This window comes from Protopterus annectens, chromosome 6.part0 (assembly GCF_019279795.1).
Source record: "Protopterus annectens isolate FY-2018-M chromosome 6.part0, PAN1.0, whole genome shotgun sequence".
NCBI classification, from domain to species: Eukaryota; Metazoa; Chordata; order Ceratodontiformes; family Protopteridae; genus Protopterus; species Protopterus annectens.
The window spans coordinates 925477016-925500092 of record NC_056737.1 but is presented as its reverse complement, the minus strand read 5'-3'; the positions used below and the strand labels follow the sequence as shown (position 1 = coordinate 925500092).

The 23077-nt window shown below is 42.5% G+C and overlaps 1 protein-coding gene across 1 annotated transcript in view; it reads left to right on the top strand.

Moving 5' to 3' along the window:
• BTBD7 (BTB domain containing 7) overlaps positions 1-23077 on the top strand; it is a 1417647-nt gene that overhangs the window by 1182876 nt on the left and 211694 nt on the right. Inside the window, exon 8 of the mRNA XM_044074574.1 lies at positions 14764-14953. Within this exon, the coding sequence (XP_043930509.1) occupies positions 14764-14953 (190 nt within the window). The remainder of the gene's footprint in view (positions 1-14763; positions 14954-23077) is intronic.

Here is a 23077-nt window from a genome sequence, read left to right as displayed (position 1 = left end):
CAGTTGTCAATAAACTTACCCTAACAGAAGATATTTGAGTAAATCACTGCTGCAGCATCCAGCCCCCCCTTCTTTTTCGTGATGTTTCTCGTGTTTCACTTTTGCAGTCATTACATTTGGGTTATGTGCTTGCAGGTAGCCCTCAGTCGGCCTGATTAACAAAGTCTTGGGTCCTGCATCGGTTGCTGTCCCTTTCATGATGTAAGGGGTATAAAACATGCAGCCAACGCCATTACGTCAGTCTTTTTTGCCACGCGGTGCCCGAAGCAGAAGCAGTTCGCAAGTGCCGGTCAGCTGACTCCTGAAATTTTTGTTTTCGAGTTTCAGAACTGAAGTCTTCAACTAAAGCTAAGTACTCCATTGGGGAAACTTTTCTTGCGCCTTACCGATGTCAGTAAAAGTTAATAATTGCATTACATGTGGAAAGCAAATACCTCCTAAAGATTTTCATTCGTACTGTATTCCTTGCCTCGGCCCTGACCACGACGTACCTTGCTGTCTGTTTTGTGATTTATTTAATCAGCGCACTATCCGTCGTCTGTATATTTTCGCCTCTAAATATTTCGGTTCTCTGTTTAATTATCCAGAAATGTCATTTAGCCATCCGACTACCGGGATTCTGAAAAAACACAATGTTAAAGACAGAGACAGGCCGCCGAGGTCCAAAACTGCCAACGACGCTTCTCCATAGCTGGTCGCCAGTTCGCCGGTACTCAGTGAAGTGCTTTCGCAGCCCCTGATACCCACTACATCTGATTCGCAGGCCTCTACTGAGACCCATTCGGAGTCCGGTATGCCACGAGATGCTTCAACTATGGAACCCGCGGATGTTTCTACCTTGGATGGGTCTGGAGCCGCTGTGCAGGCATCATCTTCTTAGGGTGTATTCAGGCCTATGGACTTGCATATTAAACCGACGCCTCCTTCTTTACTTATGCCTAAATCTCGATCCATGCCTAAAGAAACGACGCCCAGGCCACATGCTCATGCCTCTATGCCTAAAAAACAAATAAGAAAGGCTGAAGATCTAATAACTCTAATCAGGGGTAGCCACCCCACCCCTTCTAAGAGGGCTAGGACTGAAGTTGATTATGAATCTTCTGATCAGGATTCTCTTTTTTGTGATTCTTCTGATGATCTCGATTTGCCCTTATCTACTTATGAAGATTCTGATGGAGGGGACTCCATTCCCTCTGCTTCCCCTCCTGAGGATTTTTCTTCTGGGGAAACCTTACATATACTCTAAGGGAGCATTTCCACTGGGAAAGCCAGGATTTTTCTGATTCAAAAAAGAGGCTTAGGGATTTCCTTCTCCTACTTCAGCGTAGGCCTTTAGCTATTCCTCATGTACTAGACATTGTTGATGATGCTTTTTTGGAATCTAGTTTGGCCCCTGATTCCCTGCCTCCTTCTCCCAGAAAACCTGACCGATACTACAGGGTCCCTAAGTCGCACAAGTTCCTTTTTAAAAATCCTATTGCAGATCCAGAGACTATTTCACAGGAGCCCACGGGCATTAAGGCTTCTACTGCTAAAAACCCTACCCCTTCTGATAGAGACTCCAATGCACTGGATAGGTGGGGTAAGAAGGTTTACACTTCTGCAACTTTGGCCATTAGGGCTTTAAACTGCCAGTTTCATATGTTAAAGTATCAGCGACATGTTATTGGACTGCTTAAACAGAAAATGATGTTGATTCCTGACTGTGTAGAAAATAAATAATTACAGGATTTAATGCATTCTGCTGAACAAGTTGGAAAACATACTTTGCAATGTGGTTTTGATTCATTAGAGACCTCTTGCAAGGCTGCTGTTACTGAGTCTGTGCTCAGAAGGCATGCTTGACTTAAGGAGCAATCTTTGCCTGATCATGTTAAAGCTAAATTGTTGGATGCTCCTAAATCAGGAATGCCTGTTTGGCAACAAGGCTGAGGAAGTTCTTAAAAAGATGGAAGATAAAGCTAAATCTATGGAAACTGATTTTTTACAGGTTGAGCCTCCTAGATTTAGTAGGCACTGGCCCTCTAAGAACTGGTCCTTTCCAGCCCCTTCCAGGTCTTCTCAAGCCAAACCCAAACACAGCATAAACCCCAGGTTTCAGTCCCAGGGGAGACGCACAACTAAGCAGTGGGGGGCCTCCACTTCCAAATCTGGGAATAAGACTCCCCCTATGGTAAACTGTCTCATTGACTTCCTTTTAAAATTTCCAAGCACTTATCAACTGACTGACTCTTTGGGGGGAAAGATTGCTCTTCATGCAAAGAATTGGGAACTCATTACCCAGGACAAATGGGTTTTAAATATAGTGTCCCAGGGATACAGATTTCACTTCCACAGGTTGCCAACACCAAGCGGGTGGCCGGACCTATCCACAAATCAGTGGGCAGAGGCCCAAAAGCAAGTATTTTCTCTCTTAAGCATGGGGGCTATTCAACTGGTACCAGAAGAGGAAAAGAGACAAGGTTTCTACTCGAGACCTTTCCTGGTACCCAGAAAATACAATTCATGGCATCCTATCCTGGACCGGTCTACCCTAAACACCTCTTTGGAGATTCCAAAATTCAAGATGCTGACTCTTCAATTAATTCCTATGCTAGGCAAAGACGCCTGCTTGGGAACACTAGATTTAAAAGAAGCATACCTGCACATGCCAATCAGGGAATCTTGCAGAAGATACCTATGCTTCGAAGAAGGCTACACACACTATCAGTTCTCTGCACTGCCCTTTGGCTTATCTACTGCGCCCAGGGTATTCACAGAGTGCCTAGCTCCAGTTATTGCATTTTCCAGTTAAAGAAATATTCAAATATACCCATACCTGGACGATTGTCTAATTCAGGCAGAAAGCCAGGACATACTTTTGAATCATCTGGCCTTTGTACATAGGGATGTTCATCGTGCATACAGCTGCAGTCATAACAGATGGGTTATCCTGCCGTCAGGTGGGTCTGCAGCTGTATGAGCACTCGAACATCTACATTTATGGTAGGTACAAAACTGTACTTTTTAACTTGTCTGGGGTACACCATAAATGAAAGTAAATCGCACCTGGTACCCGATCAGCAAATTATATTCCTGGGAGCAAGCTTGAATACAACTTCCCAGATGGCTTACCTTACACCAGAAAAACAAATTCATTTGACAACCTACTTCAAACAAGTGGCCACAAAAACCCTGCTATCTGCAAGACAAATATTGCAAGCCTTGGGGTTCATGGCCTCCTGCATTCTTCTAATTCCATATGCAAGACTGCATATGAGGAAACTACAGTGGTATCTAAAAAGCCTATGGTGTCAATATTCTCAAGACCTAGAAACAACGATTCCTATCATACCTTGCCTACGCCTAGAGTTCCTTTGATGGGCAGAGGCCTGCCACCAAAACAAGGGGCTACCTTTCACACCACCCCCTGCTGCCCAAACCCTGACAACAGATGCATCAGACTATGCATGCGGGTGCTCATCTGGCAGGGAAGTGCATTCAGGGCAAATGGAACCCAAGTCAAATGTACCTGCATATCAGTCAAAAAGAAATGTTAGCTGTACAGAATGCTTTGACAGCCTTTAAGGACCACATTCTTCCAGGACAACTAATGGTAAAGATGGACAACACCACTGTTATGTGGTACATAAACAAGCAGGGGGGTACACATTCTTACCCCCTCTGCTGACTAGCCATGGCATTGTGGAACACAGCCTTGAGCTACCAAGTGCACCTACAAGCTCAATTCCTGCCAGGAAAATTAAATACACTGGCAGATGGACTAAGCAGAAACCTCATGGACCCACACGAGTGGAAACTGGAACCAAGGATTTTCAACATGTTGGCAAGCAAATGGGGGAACCCAGATATAGACCTGATGTTCTTCATGTTTCACTGTTGCAGCCATTACATTTGGGGTAATCTGCTGGCAGGTTGCCCTCAGTCAGCCTGATTTAACAAAGTCTTGGGTCCTGCGTCGGTTGTTGTCCCTTCTTCCATGATGTCAGGTCATCAGGGGTATAAAACATTCAGCCGACGCCATTACATCAGTCTTTCTTGCCGCGTGGTGCCAGAAGCAGTTCGCAAGTGCTGGTCGGCCGACTCCCGAAATTGTCGCTTTCGAGTTTCAGAACTGAAGTCTTCAACTAAAAGCTAAGTACCCCATTGGGGAAACTTTTTCTTGCTCCTTACCGATGTCAGTAAAAGTTAATAATTGCATTACTTGTGGGAAGTAAATACCTCATAAGGATTTTCATTTGCACTGTATTCCTTACCTAGGCCCTGACCACAACGTGCCTTGCTGTCGGTTTTGTGCTAAATTTAATCAACACATGATTAAACGTCAGTATATTTTGGCTCAAGATTTAATTATCCAGAAATGTCATCGGTTAGCAATCAGACTACCAGAATACCTAAAAAATGCAAAGAAAAAGACAGAGACAGACAGTCGAGGTCCAAAACTGACGACGACGCTTCTCCTAAGCCAGTCGCCAATTCGCTGGTACTCAGTGAGGCGCTTTCGCAGCCCCTGATACCCGCTACTTCTGATTCGCAGGACTCTACTGAGACCCATACGGAGTCTGGTATGCCGCAAGATGCTTCAATTATAGAACCCACGGATGTCTGTACTAGATGGGTCCGGAGCTGCTGTGCAGGCACCGGCTTCTGAGGGTGTTTACAGGCCTACAGATTTGTATATTAGACCGACACCATCTTCAAAACTAAGGCCAAAATCTAAATCTATGTCTAAAAAACCGACGCCTGGGCCACATGTGTAGGCCCCTATGCCTAAAAAAACAAATGATCCAAATGGCTGAAGATTTAATTACTCTGATCAGGGGTAGCCAACCCCCTCCTTCTAACAGGCCTAGGCAAGACATTGATTATGAATCTTCTGAACAGGATTCTATTTCTTCTGACTCTTCTAATGAACAGGATTTGTCTATTCCTGCTTATGAGGACTCTGATGCAGAAGATTCCATTCCTTCTGCTTCTCCCCCTGAGAATTTTTCTTTTGGGGAAACTTTACATAGCTTAAGGGAACATTTCCGCTGGGAAAGTCAGGATTTCTCTGAATCTAAAAAGAGACTTGGGGATTTTCTTCTTCTTCCTCAGCATAGGCCTTTGGGCTATACCTTCTGTTCTAGACATTGTTGATGTTTTTTCAGAATCTAGTACGACTCCTGATTCTCTGCCTCCAGCTCCTTGTAAGCCAGACAGATACTACAGGGTTCCTGACTCCCACAAATTCCTTTTCAAAAATCCTATTGCTGATCTTGAAACCATTTCTCAGGGTCCCAAGGGCATTAAGGCCTCTACTGCTAAAAATCCTACCCCTTCTGATAGAGATTCCAGGATGCTGGATAGATGTGGTAAGAAGGTTTACACATCTGCAACCTTGGCAATCAGGGCTTTAAACTGTCAATTTCATATGCTTAAATATCAACAGCATATAATGGGACTACTTAAACAGAAAATGATGTTAATCTCTCAATGTGTGGAAAATACAGATTTGCAGGATTTATTACATTCAGCTGAACAAGTTGGAAAACATTCTTTGCAATGTGGTTTTGATTCCTTGGAGACCTCTTGTAGGGCTGCTGTAATTGGATCTGTGCTAAGAAGGCATGCTTGGCTCAAAGAGCAAACTCTGCCTGACCATGTTAAAGCAAAATTGTTGGATGCTCTTTTAAAACAGGACCATCTCTTTGGTAGTAAGGATGAAGAAGCGTTAAAAAAAGATGGAAGATAAAGCTAAATCTATGCAAACTATGAAAGATTTCTTACAAGTGCAATCTCCAAGATGTAGTAGGCACTGGCCTAGTAAGAAATGGTCCTTTCCATTCCCCTCCAGAGCCAATCAAGTCAAATCAAGACATTCCAAAGGCTCCAGGTTTCAGTCACAAGAAACTTTTAGAACAAAACAATGGGGTGCCTCCACCTCCAAGTCTGGAAACAACAAGGCACCTCCCTATGGTAAACAGTCTCAAAGACTTCCCTCTACAATCACTAAGCACTTATCTTTTAGCCGCCCTTTTGGGGGGAAAACTGGCACTTCATGCACGAAACTGGCAACGTATTACCCAGGGCAAATGGGTTTTAAATATAGTATCCCAGGGATACAGATTTCATTTCCACACATTGCCAATCCCAAACGGATGGCCAGATCTGCCCCCAAATCAGTGGGCAGAGGCCCAGAAACAAGTTCTGTCCCTCATGAACATGTGGGGCTATTCAACCAGTACCAGAAGAGGAAAAGGGACAAGGTTTCTATTCAAGACTTTTCCTGGTACCCAGAAAAGACAAATCATGGCATCCAATTCTAGACTTATCCACTCTAAACACATTTCTGGACATTCCAAAATTCAAGATGCTGACTCAACAGTTACTACCTGGTTGGTAACTCTAGACTTAAAAGAGGCTTACCTGCATATCCCAATCAGGGAATCTTGCAGAAGATACCTCTGCTTCAAAGCAGGCTAATTGCATTACCAGTTCTCTGCACTGCCCTTTGGCTTATGTACTGCGCCCAGGGTCTTCACAAAGTGCCTGGCATCAGTAATTGCATTTTGCAGGCAAAGAAATATTCAAATATATCCATACCTGGACGATTGTCTAATTCAGGCAGAAAACAAGGACATTCTTCTAAAGCATCTGCCATTTATCAAAATGGTTCTAACTTGTCTAGGGTGCACAATAAACGAAAAGAAATCACAACTGGTACTGTCTCAGAAAATTACATTCCTGGGTGCAAGCTTGAATATAACTGCCCAGATGACTTACCTTATGCCAGAAAAGCAAATTCAATTGGTGACTAACTTCAAACAGGTGACCACAAAAACCCTGCTATCTGCAAGCCTTGGGGATCATGGCCTCCTGCATTCTTCTAATTCCATATGTCAGACTGCATATGAGGAAACTTCAACGGTACTTAAAAAGTTTATGGAGTCAATATTGTCACAGCCTGGAAACAATGATTCCTATTATATCTTGCCTGCAACTAGAGTTCCTATGGTGGACAGAGGCCTGCCACCAAAACAAGGGACTGCCATTCACTCCAACTACAGATGCATCAGACTATGCTTGGGGGGCTCATCTGGCAGGAAAGTGCATTCAGGGCAAATGGAGCCCAAATCAAATGCACCTACATATCAATCAGAAAGAGTGCTAGCTGTACAAAATGCACTGACAGCCTTCAAGGACTACCTTCATCCAGGACAGCTAATGATAAAGACAGACAACATCACCGTTATGTGGTACATAAACAAACGGGGGGGGGGGGTACACATTCCTACCCCCTTTGCAGACTAGCCATGGCATTGTGGAACACGGCCTTGACCTATCAAATACAACTACAAGCTCAGTTCCTGCCAGGAAAACTAAATGCTCTGGCAGATGAACTAAGCAGAAATCTTATGGACCCACATGAATGGAAACTGGAACCACAAGTTTTCAACATGTTGACACACAAATGGGGGAGCCCAGACATAGATCTTTTTGCCTCTCCCCAGAACTATCAGTTGGACAAATTCTGCACAAGAATTCATCACAAAAAAGCTTGGAAAGTGGATGCTCTGTCATTCAGCTGGAAACACCTATCAGTCTATGCTTTTCCCCCACTGCCTCTGCTCTCCAAAGTTCTACTAAAAGTCAAACGGACAAACCAAAAGTGATTCTGATTGCTCCAGACTGGCCTCACCAACACTGGTACCCACTCCTGTGCAATGTGTCACACCTTCCCCCGTGGCACCTGCCTCAGACACCTTACTTACTGTCTCAGCAGAACTACCAAATTCTGCACAATCAGCTCCAAACTTTGAATCTTGCAGCGTGGCTAATCAACTAATTTCACCCTTGGCATCCCTCAGCAAACCTGTGATGGATGTCATTTTGGAGGCTAGAAGGCCTAGAACTAGAAAATCTTATACTGACAAATGGAAAAGATTCTGTGCCTGGAACCAGTCACAAGGAATAAGCACAGCAATGCCCAATATTCCTCAGATTCTGCAATACTTAACTGAGATGCTTCACAAGGGCCTATCTTTTTCTTCCATAAAAATCCATGCCTCTGCCATTTCAACTCATTGCAACACAGAACCTCCCCTCTTCTCTCATCCTTTGCTAAAGCAGCATCTCAGAGGGGCCAAAAATTTAAGCCCTCCCAGGGGAGCACCAACTCCTGCATGGGACCTCAATTTTGTTTTGGAAAATCTCACTCTCCCTCCTTTTGAGCCAGCTGCTACTGCAGACCTAAAATTTTTCTCCTGGAAAATAGCTTTCCTTTTAGCAGTCACTTCAGCTACAAGGATTTCAGAATTACAGGCTCTTATGGCAGTGGAGCCTTTCATTAGTTTTCATCCGGACAGGGTGGCTCTCAGGACCAATCCATCTTTCATGCCTAAGGTAGTATCCAGTGTGGCTCTTAATCAGACCATTCATCTGCCAACTTTATTTCCCAATCCACAGAACAAGGGTGAGCGGATTCTGCATTCATTGGATGTACACAGACAACTTAGATTCTACTTAAACAGGACAAAATCTCTAAGAAAATTTGAACAACTATTGGTGGCATTTGTTGCAGGGGCAGAGGGAAAGGCGATTTCAAAGCAGACTGTTTCCAAATGGATAAGCCATTGTATTCATTTCTGCTATATGCATCATGGTAAATATCCCCAAGGGGATCAGATCTCATTCCACCAGGGCTGCATCTACTTCTGCAGCCTTTCTCAGAGGGGTTCCTACCAGAGACATTCTCGAAGCTGCTACCTGGAGCACAGTTCATACGTTCACCAAACATTACCATTTACCTCTCTTCTCTAAATCCAGAGCTGGCTTTGCCACTGCTGTCCTGCAGGGCCTTATAGCTGCTCCTAATGCTGTGCAAACCCATCCTCCCAATCATAGCTTTGGGATCATACCCAAATGTAATGACTGCAACAGTGAAACACGAAGAACATAGTACAGTTGTGTACACTTACCATAAATGTAGATGTTCGAGTGTATTCACTGTTGCAGTCCTGGTTACCCACCCTCCAGCCCCCTGTTTTTCTCATACTATCGCTCTCCTTTCTTTTACTATGTTTAAAAGCCTTTTTGGTGTATTTGCTTTTGTTTGGAGGCATATTTTTTGTGTTTTAAGTTATATATATATGTTTGCTCCCTATTTGGGGGCACCTGACATCTGGGGCAAGAAAAACTGATGTAATGGCATTGGCTGCATGTTTTATACCCCTGACGACCTGACGTCATGGAAGAAGGGACAGCAACACTTTGTTAATCAGGCCAACTGAGGGCAACCTGCCAGCAGATTACCCCAAATGTATTGACTGCAACAGTGAATACACTCGAACATCTACATTTATGGTAAGTGTACACAACTGTACTTTTGCCTCTCCCCAGAACTACCAATTGGACAAATGTTGCACAAGGACTCCCCACAAACAAGCTTGGAAAGTGGATGTTGTGTCCTTCAGCTGGAAAAACCTATCAGTCTATGCCTGCCCCCCCGCTGCCTCTGCTCTCCAAAGTACTACTAAAAATCAAACAGGACAAACCAAGGATGATTTTGATTGCTTCAGACTGGCCGCGCTTACACTGGTACCCCCTCCTGCGCAGTGTGTCACGATTATCTCCATGGCACCTGCCTCAGACTCCTTCCCTGCTGTCTCAGTAGGAGAACCAGATTCTGAACCCTCAGCTTCTAACACTGAATCTTGCAGCCTGGCTAATTACTTAATCTCTAATTTACCATTCCTCAGCAAACGTGATGGATATCATTTTAGAGGCAAGGAGGCCTAGTACTAGGAAATCTTATAATGAAAAATGGAAAAGATTCTGTGCCTGGTACCAATCTCAAGGGATGAGCACAGCAGCGCCCATTTTACCTCAGATTTTACAATACTTAACTGAGATGCTTCACAAGGGCCTGTCTGTTTTCTCCATTAAAATCCACGCCTCAGCCATTTCAGCTCATTATAACACAGAACCTCCCCTCTTCTGTCATCCACTACTCAAGCAGTTCCTCAGAGGGGCCAAACATTTGAGACCACCCAGGAGAGCTCCAACCCCAGCCTGGGACCTTAACTTTGTCTTGGAGAAACTCACTCTACCTCCTTTCAAGCCAGCTGCTACTGCAGACTTAAAATTTCTTTCTTGTAAAACAGCCTTCCTTCTAGCAATCACTTTAGCTAGAAGGGTATCTGAATTACAGGCCCTTATGGCAGTGGAGCCTTTCATTATCTTTCATGCGGACAGGGTGTCCCTCAGAACCAATCTGTGTTTCATGCCCAAGGTGGTATCCAGTGGGGCTCTTAATCAGTCCATTCATTTGCCAACCTTCTTTCTCAATCCACTGAATAAAGGGGAACAGATACTGCATTCCTTAGATGTGCACAGACAGCTTAGATTCTACTTGGACAGGACTAAACCTCAAAGGAAATCTGAACAACTGCTGGTGGCATTTGCTGCAAGGGCAGAGGGGAAGTCTATTTCAAAGCAAACCATTTCTAAATGGATAAGACATTGCATTCATTTCTGCTATAAGCACCATGGAAAACCTATCCCCCAGGGGATCAGACCTCACTCCACCAGGGCTGCGTCTACCTCTACAGCCTTTCTCAGAGGCGTCCCTACCAGGGACATCCTAGAAGCTACTACCTGGAGTTCTGTACATACTTTCACCAAGCGTTATCATTTGCCAATTTTCTCTAAATCCAGAGCTGGCTTTGCCACTGCAGTCTTGCAGGGCCTTATAGCTGGCCCTAATGCTGTCTAAATTCCTCCTCCCAACCATAGCTTTGGGAATCTACCCAAATGTAATGACTGCAACAGTGAAACACGAAGAACATAGTACAGTTGTGTACACTTACCATAAATGTAGATGTTCGAGTGTATTCACTGTTGCAGTCCTGGTTACCCTCCCTCCAGCCCCCTAACTTCTTTTGGCTATACCTCTAGTTTCCTTTACTATGCTTAAAAGCCTTTTTGGTGTATTTGCTTTTTTGTTGGAAGTATATCTTTGTACTTTTATATTTAATTGCTTCCTATTAAGGGGCACCTGACATCTGGGGCAAGAAAAACTGATGTAATGGCGCTGGCTGTATGTTTTATATCCCTGACGACCTGACGTCATGGAAGAAGGGACAGCAACCGATGCAGAACCAAAGACTTTGTTAATCAGGCCGACTGAGGGCTCCCTGCAAGCAGATAACCCAAATGTAATGACTGCAACAGTGAATACACTCGAACATCTACATTTATTGTAAGTGTACACAAATGTACCTTTTTTTGTTTTATTTTATGCCAAGGTGTGTGACTTTTTATTGCTTCACATCCCATTTGCCAGGGGTGTAGCCACCTCCTTCTGAGACAAGAAAGCTCTGAATTTTTGTTATCCCAGCCATTAAAGTTATCCTTCTTCCCTTGTGCAGGGTAATGACCAGGGCACATGAAACATCCCATAAAGCTTTGGAAGTTAACCTGTGGGTGTGTAGTCCTTGGCAAGACAGGATTTCCCATGCTGTTTAATGCTACGACAACAGTAATCTATTCAAACATCTACTGTTATGGTACATTTGCTTACACAACTGTATTTTCTTCTCTGACCTTGAGATCATAGGTGAGTAATGTCCCTAAAATAGTGGTCACAGTACAAAGCCCAACAGTACACTACTGGACATATGAGCAAAGTCTGATAGAAGAATTCCACATAGATTATATAGCTTATCAGTACTTTTTTGTGGCATAGTGTCAAACACCTTAGCCAAGTTCATGTAGGCTATGTACACTGTAAGCCCTTCATCTAGTGCAGCTATAACATTATTAAATGCATTACCGGATCATTTTACATTATCTTCAGCTAGCAAAACGCTGGTCAGAGAGGATCAAATCTCCATTATCCTTTCAAATTAACTTCATTGCTTTTTCCGCCAACACTTTGCACAGTATGCATATGTGATTTCTAAGGCTGTAGTTAATGGGACCACTATCTGATGTTGGGAATTTGCTAATCAGTAAAGATTTAATTGCATGACCGTTTATTGTTAGTAACCTGCCAGAAAATTACCACATATGCATCCAGTTTTTAATTTTGCTTTGGGCAATTAAAGTTGTATATTCACAAGTATGATAACATGGCCCTTTTGTTGGTTTCATGTCACGTGATTGAGTTCACTAAAAAAAAAAAAGAAAAGAAAAAACGGATGTTTCATCCATAATGCAGAAGCCACAACTATAGGGAAACATTTTTTTAAAAATGATTTTGCAGTTATTGCAGTATTAACACCATGCTCACACAATTGCAGATTGAGGGGAATCATCTTTCCTTTACAACAGCCATTCTCTCACCACTTTAGCAACACATCATTACAAAAAACACCATATTATATGGAGCGCAGTGATTATGCTGTGATATCCAGTAAAAGACAAATCAGTTAAAGGCTTCTATAGCATGAGATATGATCTTAACAAATGTTAAGCACCCCCTGCTTCTGTTGCTAAATTGAGTGTCGTGCTAGGCAGTTAAACCTGTGAGTATTGACCAGCAAACTACAGTGGTAGAATGTTTCTGCTTGCTCTCTGTGCTGATAAGCAAATTTATCCCAACAATTGGGGAATGTAGAGAGGCAGATGCGAGATTTAAGTTGCTGTATCCAGCTATCTTCAGTCATTTTTTGATGTACAACAAGCTAAGGAGGAAGTACAGAAGTTTGTGTCATGAAGTGTTTTATACAAATACTAATAAGAAAAAATTGTTGGCTGTAGTTACGTGTTTCCCTTTTGCTGTCCTATATGCTTTACAGTCTACCCACAACTTTAACAAAGTAATTTGAAGTCCAATCTTTCTTAGACACTTTTTCTTGCAGATATATATTTCACAAATGTAATTGATGCTTTATAGTCTCCCATTTATTCACTAATTTTAGTGTTGCTGGTCTTCATCCTGTTCATGTGCATCTTCCAGCACCAGACTCTGGTTCATGTCCTGTGCTTTTTTCTGTCTCTCAAGCATTTTCTTTTGGAACATTGGAAAGGGTTTCACCAGCAAAGTCTCTCTGAGCTTTACTGTCAGAAGAATGAGTAGAGTCCCCTCCTGATGCTGTTTCAGTTTTTGTTAGAAAAACTTTTTATTTCCTCCTTGGCCTGTTTTGCATAAAAAAATAACGATCCTCCAGGAAAAAACATTCTGAACACAGCTGGCTACAGCAGCTTGAAATTCACACCTGCTTCTTTACATTTCCTGATAGCTGAGATAAATTTGCTTGTCTTCTGCCTGGTTTACATTGAGTAATCATTTTCCACAAGCACTCTGCTGTCTTCAGGTTTTTAATATTTTTCCCTTCTGCCACAGTTTGATCAGGGTAAAATCTTTATGCTGGTATGATTGCATCTTTACTACGACCTTGGCTGCTGTCCCATGGCCAGGTTTGGAGCTTACATTTGAAGTGCCCTTTCAATTAACAAATCCTGCTGTGGAGTACCAGTCCATTTGCTTATTTGTGCTTTCATGAAGTTAATATAGTCTTGTTGTTTTTCGGCTTTTCCCGGTTAGGGGTCGGCACAGCAGAACTCCGGTCCGCTAATGATTGGCAGTAGATTTTCACGGTGCCGAGTTGCCAGCTCGACGCCCAACCTTCAGTGAAGGAATGCCCATTCACGCATGTCTTTTGGAACGCCACTCAACCCACGGGGAGGACATGCAGACTCCACACAGAAGGCACTCCCTGCACACTAACTGAGAATCGAACGGGAGAACTTCTTGCTCTGAGGCAACAACGCCACCGCTGAAGTTAGTATAGTCTGTTCCTTCAATTTCTCTAGTACAACAGAAAATCTCAGGTTTTCTGAATGCACTCTGACTTCTAACTCTACCATTTTTGAAGTGTCTCTTCTTGAGAGGTCTTGTACTTTAGTCTTTTCTTCATTTCAGCTTCTGATTTTTGCAGTTTTATCAATTCAGCTGAATAGCTGATTAAAAGTTGTTATATTTTACCAGTCTTTTATTTGAATTGATGTATTCCTTCAGTGTTTAATTTATTTTAATCACCTGTAAGTACATTTGATTTATTTTTTCTTCTAAATTACTAGAAGCATTTTTATACCAAAGCTGAAATTTGAGCTACTTTTGCTGAATAGCTGCAAGATTCTTCCCAGCCAGTATTTTATCTCCATCTTTTCTGGTTGATTTTCTTTCAGATTCTCTAAATGTCTTCTTTTGTGGCATCTAGGCAGTGTACTTACTAGCCAGCAACCAAATTGTATTCAAGCTGACAGTATCACAGACTCTTATTTCTGTTTCTATTTTCACACTGGGAGAGCTGAAGTTAAGTTACTGATCGCTGTGAGGCCATCTTAGAAGTCTGAGCCTTAATCTGTTTAGATGCGAATGTATGTTAGCCAGTTTTGTGGAGTTATATTGTGAACCTTGTGTTTTAAAGAGGTCATGGTTCTGTAAGTATAGATACTGGTGTGTGTGTGTGTGTGTGTGTGTGTGTGTGTGTGTGTGTGTGTGTGTGTGTGTGTGTGTGTGTGCGTGCACCCATGTGCTGCATGTTGCAAGAAAATGTTATCTGTTTTTAGGATTGCCTCTCAAAAAATACAGGTAAGGCAAGTACTTGCATACTTTTCCTTTCTTCAGCTATTGCATTTTTTTAGCAGTACAGCAGTTCTCGTAATTGAATTGTACAGTTGCTTTTTAGGAAAGAGGGTTATCCAAAAGTACTTTTTTAAAAAATATTTTAGAAGAAGCACTAGTTTGATTGATGGTTGTTTGCTTTTTTTCAGTCTGTTTTGGATGAAATGATGGTAGAACAAACTGACCTGGTTCGCTTGCGAATGGTTAGAATGTCCAATGTTCCAGATACTCTGTACATGGTGAACAATGCAGTTCCACAGTGCTGTCACATCATCAGTCACCAGCAGATAAACAGTGGGCAGTCCAGCCCTCCTACTGTGATAGCCAATGAAATCCCAGGTAGTACTTCTTGTAGTATTTTCTTCTCTTTTTATTGACACTCACTGGGTTTAAAATTTAACTGATCAAGTTAATATTTTAAAGAGAACGCTTTATTTGCTAGAACCAAGATGTATCCCATGATTGGATTCAAACATCATTTTTACACCAGCTTAAGAATGCACATCAGTGATAATGTTTTTAAATTTATTGGTCAAAATTCAAATATAGTAATGTGGTTCAATCTGCAATATTGCTGTAGATGCCTATCAGGGTTTAAACTTTCCATTGTATCTAATAAGATGTTCAGGACTGCTTATATTGCCATGAATACATTTAAATACATGATAATGTTATCAGGTGAAGTCTTCAGGTGTACCACAGCACATTTTTGTGTCAGTGTGTCTTCTAATTCTTTTGCAGTTCCACCCACCCCAGGTTTTGCATGAAAGAACTTTAGTTGGATAGCTGTATCTCTACCCTTTGTTTTAATGTTATTAACTGAATTTAAGAGAATTATTCTAGAAAAAGATGGCTATACCCACGGTGGTGGTGCTGCGGTAGTGTTGTCGCTTCACAGTAAGACGCTGTCTGGTTCGATTCTCAGCTAGAGCGTCTTCTGCGTGCAGACATGCGTGAATGGGCGTGCCTTCGTTGAAGGTTGTGCATCAGGGCTGGTAACTCGACATGTAAAAGTCAACAACCAATCATTAGCGGACCGGAGTTCCGCTGTGGCGACCCCTAACTGGGAAAAGCCAAAAGGCACAACAACATTCTAGAAAAAGACGGCATTCTTAGTTTACAGCTGTGCTACGTGCCATACTGTATTGCCATCTTGTTGAGTTTTAAGAACATGCCCTGTATTTTGCTATGGTCACTTTGTTACTGTTGATGTGACACCCTGACCCCATGTAAACATTGGGAAAAGAGGTTGATGACAACGACTATGTAGTTTGGTAATAATTTACTGGATTTATTTTAATTGATGAGATCTGTGGTGCACATCAATATCCATTTAGTAATTAAAACTCTTATTACTCCATGTAGGTATGCTTAATCTACTGTCAGCATTTCAGATATGCATTCACGGTTTAAGACATTCTGTTTGACCAGCCCTCCAGCAAGAATAAACTATATTTCGGATCGTCTTAACTCATGTTAGTTTAAGGAGCTGACCTTTTGTAAAATACATTCAGTTTAAGGAGCTGACCTTTTGTAAAATGCATTCTTGTCTGCTAAAGAATCATGATCAGGCTCTTTTTTCATGCTCTATCACTGGTGTAAATAGAAAAGTGATTTGAATTTCAGACAATTTTTCACTTTGTGTTTTGTCGTTGTATCTGTTTATGTGGCACATTACCAATCCCTCTTGTACATCACTTATGGCTTCCTTTGCTATAGCACTGAGTTTTGGGTTAAAAATTGAACACTATACTAGCAAGTTTTTAAGGCTTCTACAATTGATCTTTTTACATGTGAAATATTTGTATATGTTAATATGTGCTGAGCATATAAGCAAAATAGTTAGATGCCGTATGCTAACATTTCTTATGTATACATTTTTTTAACTACAATGTATTTTTATTTCATTAGACTGCCAAAACCACCCCGAACTTTAAATAGGCATGACATTGGTGTGATTAACAATGCTTACTTCATAGAGTATTCTCCATTTTTTTCCTTTTGGCAGCAATAAAGTTGTGTCACAACTTTGTGTATGACTGTCTTAACATTTGGTGTTTGTAGGCAAACCCTTGAGGCTGAGATTAACTGTCAATGTTACCATATCTGGACTGCTCAAAGTTCTTTTTTCCTAAGCAGCTGGACTATAGGGGTAGTGCATATGTTCCTTTAACTTTGTTAGAATTAATTCATGTTCCCTGAATTTGAACTAAAGCTTACATGATGTTTAAGAATATAGATAAGGTTCTACTGCAAGATTGAGAGGTACTTGACTTGTGGAAAAAAACAGCAGTACTTTTATTGTACCTTAATTCAGAAGCAGTAGTCTTGCTTAAACAAAGTTAAATCTAATTTAACTACTGCCACTTGCTCTGAAGGGCTGCACACCAAGCAATATGTCAAGTTGATTGTTTTATTAGAAGCTCTTCACTTGCTGTGAAAGGAAACCCCCCTTTGTTTTGCCTCTCTTTACTCTGTACCCTTCCCACCCACCCCAATATTGTATGATTTATTAACCATGCTTTCATAACCCACACATCAGTGAAATCTATCAGAACAGTCCCTAGTGGCTATGTAAACACTTTTTCAGGACAAAAGATTCTTAAAATTGCTAACTGAGTAACTCCCTCCCTCTCCTTAATTATCCTCCCTTGCCATAGTCCTACCCCACAGAACAACTATCCCTTGGCAGGACATTCACAATAGCCTCCTTTTAACCTCTGTCAAATGAGCAGCTTTCCTCTCCATGGTGCCATAACCAAGATAACTAGTCTTTATTTACTTCTTTCTTCTCTCTTTCTCATCCATCTACCTTCATCCCTAGAAGCTAATTTAGCTCTCTACCCTACCTAAACTGAATACTCATCACTGTTATAGTTTTCATTTGTTAACATTAGTACCCTCATTCAAAGACAAATTTACCAAACATAAATGCAAACAGTTTTGCAGTTCATGTGGCAAATAGATTGGCATTACTGCTCTACTTAAATCGTAAGTCTAGGTGACAGATTGCATTGCTACTCTTTTGTCTTGGCTATCCACATTAACTCTCCTCAGTCTCTTAAGTGCTAGACAGGCAATTAATTTTTTTCTGTTGACCTGCCTCCTCTCATTTCTTTACTTAATCACTGTCCCTCCTGGAGGGCATTTGGTCCACTCACTGCTCTCCAGTCACTTCCTGTAAAATAGATATGTTTATCTCTTTCACCCTATCCTAAGGTAAAATAGGTTTGCCCTTCTTTTTATCATATTCTACTTCCTCTTGACTCCACACTAGCAGTGTCATAGCTAAGTTTGCAGACATCATATTCTACACCTCTGTTGCCCCCCACCCTTCCACACTGTGTACTCCACAGTCTACGTGGCAGAGAGGCTGTGATTCTCTGTCTATAGCCCCCCCTCAAGTATCTTTACCCATAGGCTGTTAGTGCTTTCCACATCTTCTAATTTCCATATTTTCCACACTTTCTTCCCTGCAATTTAAGTAGCAGATAGATTCTTGTCTTTTATCCTGCTTTGCAGTAAGGCCTGTACTGCTTTGAAATATTTCACCCCAGCCTCCTCAACCTTCCACTCTTTCAAACTCTCAGCCTAGGTACCAGATAGGCACAGCTTTGTTTTTTTTCCCTTAGCACTAGTCTCAACCCTATTTGCTCTTCCCTACTACATTTCAGCCTAGGTGATGCTTCAGGTGTACAAATCTCTTCTTTTTTGCTGCTCCCCAATACATTTGATCTTATTTCTACTAATTTGCACCTTCCTACCACTTAGATTATCCGGCAGATAGGCACATCCTTTCTTTATGCTATTTTTGCTTTTCCCCACTACTTTTCAGCCTAGGTGGCAGGCAGATGTTCGTGTTTCACTGTTGCAGTCATTACACTTGGGTTATCCTGGCCAGTTGGCCAGAATTCCAAAGTCTAGGTCCGGCGTCGGTTGCTGTCGCCTCTTCCCTGACGTCAGTGTTCCAGGGGTATAAAAGATGCAGCCAACGCCATTTTCTTCAGTCTTTCTTGCCGTGCGGTGCCCGAAGCAAAAGCAGTTCGCAAGTGCCGGTCGGCCGACTCCTGAGATTTTCAAAATCGAATTTCAGAACCGAAGTCTTCAATAAAGCTAAGTACCCCGGTGGGGAAAAGTTTTCTTGCACCAGACCGATGTCAGTAAAAGTTAACAATTGTATTTCTTGTGGGAAGCAAATACCTCATAAGGATTTTCACTCTTACTGTATTCCTTGCCTAGGCCCTGACCACGACGTTTCTAGTTTTCGGTTTTGTGCTAGATTCAACAAACGCACTCTTAAGCGTCTGTTTGATTTTGCTTTACATTACTTTGGCTGAAGGTTTAACTACATAATGCCGTCGGAATAACCAACAACCGGAATTTATAAAAAACGCAAATACAAGGAAAAGGACAGGCATCCGAGGTCCAAAACCGACGACAAAGCCTCTTCCAGGCCACTCGTCGGTTCTCAGTGAGACACTTTCGCAGCCCCTGACACCCGCTACCTCAGAGCCACAGGCGGTATCCGACTCCCACGTGGAGACACCTAGGCCTCTGGAAACTCAAGGTATTGGGCCTGTGGAAACTATTCCCTCAGATGGGTCCAGAGCCGCTGAGCAGGCATCTGCTTCTGAGGGTGTTTTCAGACCTTCACAGCTTACTATTAAGTCCACTACAGCAGCCAAGGCAAAGTCAAAAACACCATTAAAGACAAGAAAACAAGTACAGCATTCTCCTGGAGAGTCATCCATGCCAAAGAAACAGATGCTTAAAATGGCCGAGGACCTAATTACTTTGATCAGGGGTTCCCATCCCCCTCCTGATAAAAGGCCTAGGCAAGACACTGACTATGACTCCTCTGACCATGTTTCTATTTCCTCTGATTCCTCCTCAGATCAGTCTGTCTCCTAATTCTTTACCCCCTGCACCAGTCAAGCCAGACAGGTACTACAAGGTCCCAGATTCTCATAAATTTCTTTATAAAAACCCTGCTGCTGACCCAGAAACAATTTCTCAGGGTCCCAAAGGGGGTAAGGCTTCCACTGCAAAAAACCCTGTCCCCTCTGATAGGGATTCTAGAGCTCTGATAGATGGGGGAACAAAGTTTACACTTCTGCTACTTTAGCTGTAAGGGCTTTAAACTGCCAGTTTCACATGCTTAAATATCAACAGTACCTCATGTCTTTGTTAAAACAGAAAATGCTTACAGTCTCAATGTCCTGACAATAAGGAAATGCAGGATTTATTGCATGCAGCTGAACAAGTGGGAAAGCATAATCGGCAATGTGGGTTTTGATTCATTAGAGGCTTCTTGTAGAGCTGCAGTTACAGGCTCCGTCACTCGAAGGCATGCTTGGTTGAAAGAACAAAGTTTACCTGAACATGTTAAAGTAAAATTATTGGATGCTCCACTACAGCATGATACTTTGTTTGGTGTTAAGGCAGAAGAGGTGTTAAAGAAAATGGAGGATAAAGCAAAATCAATGCAGACAGTAAAGGATTTCTTACAGGTTCAACCACCTAGGTTTAGCAGAAACTGGCCTTCAAAAAATTGGTCCTTCCCGGTGTCAGACAGGCAACAAAGAGGCAGATACAGATGCCCAAGAGGCAGATCTCAGCCCCAAGGTTCATACAGACCTAAACAATGGGGTGCTTCAGCCCCCAAAGGAGGAGAAGACAAATCACAACCTTATAGGAAACAGTCCCAATGACTTCCCTCTACAAATGCCAAGCACTTAACCTTTGGCAGCACCCTTAGGGGGGAAAGCTAGCACTTTTCTCACAAAATTGGCACATGATCACCTAGGACAAATGGGTACTGAATATTGTTTCTCAGGGTTACAGGTTCCACTTTCACACCCTTCCAAAATCAAATGGTATGCCGGACCTCTCACAAAACCAATGGGCAGAGGCACAAAAACAAATTTCTGCTCTCATGGACATGAGAGCTATTCAGAGAGTACCACAGCAAAAACAGGGACAAGGATTTTACTCGAGACTTTTCCTGGTACCCAGAAAGGACAAAGCCGGGAGACCAATACTGGACCTGTCAATCCTAAATACTTTCCTGGATGTTCCAAAATTCAAAATGTTAACACTGCAGCAACTTCTACCCATGCTGGGCAAGAAGGTTTGGCTAGTTACTTTGGACCTCAAGGAGGCATACCTGCATGTCCCTATCAGACAGTCTTGCAGAAGATAACTCAGATTCATAGCTGGCTCAATGCATTACCAATTCTCTGCACTGCCCTTTGGCTTATCTACTGCGCCCAGGATCTTCACAAAATGCCTGGCACCAGTAATTGCATTTTGCAGACAAAACGGAATTCAAATATGTCCCTACTTGGACGACTGCCTTATTCAAGCAGAGAGCAAGGACATTCTACTAAAGCATCTGACGTTTGTAAACAGATTACTAATTTGCCTAGGGTACACAGTAAACGAAAAGAAATCAAAACAAGTGCCCTCTCAAGAGATAATATTCCTGGGTGCAATGAATACAGCTGCCCAGGTGGCTTATCTCACGCCAGACAAGCAAAGGCAACTGACTCATTACTTTCAAATGATGGCAACAAAGAACCCAGCTCCCTGCAAGAAAAATTCTGCAGGCCCTGGGCTTCATGACATCCTGCATTCTACTAATTCCATGTGCAAGACTGCATATGAGGAAATTACACTGGTATCTAAAAAGTGTTTGGACTCAACATTGCCACAGCCTGGAAACACTAATAACTCTAATTCCCTGCCTGCAACAGGAGTTTCGATGGTGGGCACTGGCCTGTCACCACAACAAGGGACAGCCTTTCACCTTACCCACAGCCAGGCAGACAATAACAACAGATGCATCGGATTATGCCTAGGGGGCACATATGGCAGGAAAATGTATTCAATCAAAAAGAGATGCTAGCTGTACAGAATTCCCTGACAGCCTTCAAGGATCTACTACATCCAGGACAACTATTACTAAAGATGGACAATACCACAGTTCATAGGTTCATAGATTAGTACTAAGCTTAACTGCCCTTGCGAGCCATTTTAAGCCTAGCCAATTATCCCTTGTGAGACTCGAACCCTGCACCTTGTTTGTAAGGCAAACACCTTAACCATTAGGCCACCCTCCCAACTAAACAAGCAAGGGGGCACACATTCCTACCCCCTCTGCAGGCAAGCCATGACTTTGTGGAACACAGCACTGACCTATCAAGTACATCTGCAGACATAATTCCTGCCAGGAACGAAAAATACACTGGCAGACGAACTAAGCAGAAATCTCATGGATCCTCACGAATGGAAACTAAATCCACAGGTCTTCAGCATGATAACAAGGAAACTGGGACGCCCAGACATAGATCTTTTTGCCTCCCCTCACAACTGCCAACTACAGAGATTCTGCACAAGAACTTATCACTCATAAGCATGGAAAGTGGATGCTCTATCATTCAGCTGGAAAACCCTGACAGTTTATGCCTTTCCTCCACTGCCTCTTCTCCCCAAGGTGCTCCTAAAAGTCTGACAAGAGAAGCCAAAAATTAACCTGATTGCCCCAGACTGGCCACGCCAGCACTGGTACCCAATCATAAAGAGCTTGTCGCAAGGCCCAGCCTGGCCTTTACCTCAAATTCCTCATCGTCTGACTCAAAAAAAAAAAAAAACAATCAGATTCTGCACAGTCAACTCAGAACCTTAAATCTGGCTGCATGGCAGATAATATAGCCACTCAGACCACACCTCTCTGTAAAGCTGTTATGGATGTCATTTTAGAAGCCAGGAGGCCCAGCACTAGGAAATCTTATGCAGAAAAATGGAAGAGATTCTGTGCTTGGAACCAGGCACAAGGACTCGAACCACTTGTTCCAAATATACTCGAACCACTTGTTCCAAATATACCTCAGATTTTACAATACCTAACTGAGATGCTGGACAAAGGCCTATCCTTCTCATCAATTAAGATCCATGCCTCTGCCATTTCAGCTCTACGGAACCTCCTATTTTCTCTCATCTACTACTAAGACAGTACCTCAGAGGGGCAAAAAACATAAGACCCCCCCAAGGAGAACACCAATACCTACTTGGGACCTCAATTTTGTTTTAGAAAAATTCACACTGCCTCCTTTTGAGCCAGCCAATACAGCTGATATAAAATTCTTATCATGGAAAACTGCTCTGCTCCTAGCAATAACTTCAGCAAGAAGAGTCTCAGAGTTACAGGCATTAATAGCAGTGGAACCTTTCATCATTTTTCATCAGGACAGGGTCTCTCTAAGGACAAACCCAACATTTATGCCAACGGTAGTATCCAGTGTGGCTCTTAACCAAACCATTCATTTGCCAGCATTCTATCCAAATCCCCAGAATAAAGGGGTGACACCTCTGCACGCTTTGGACATACACAGGCAGCTACGATTCTACTTGGACAAAACAAAAGCTTTCAGAAAAACTGAGCAACTGTTTGTAGCTTATGCT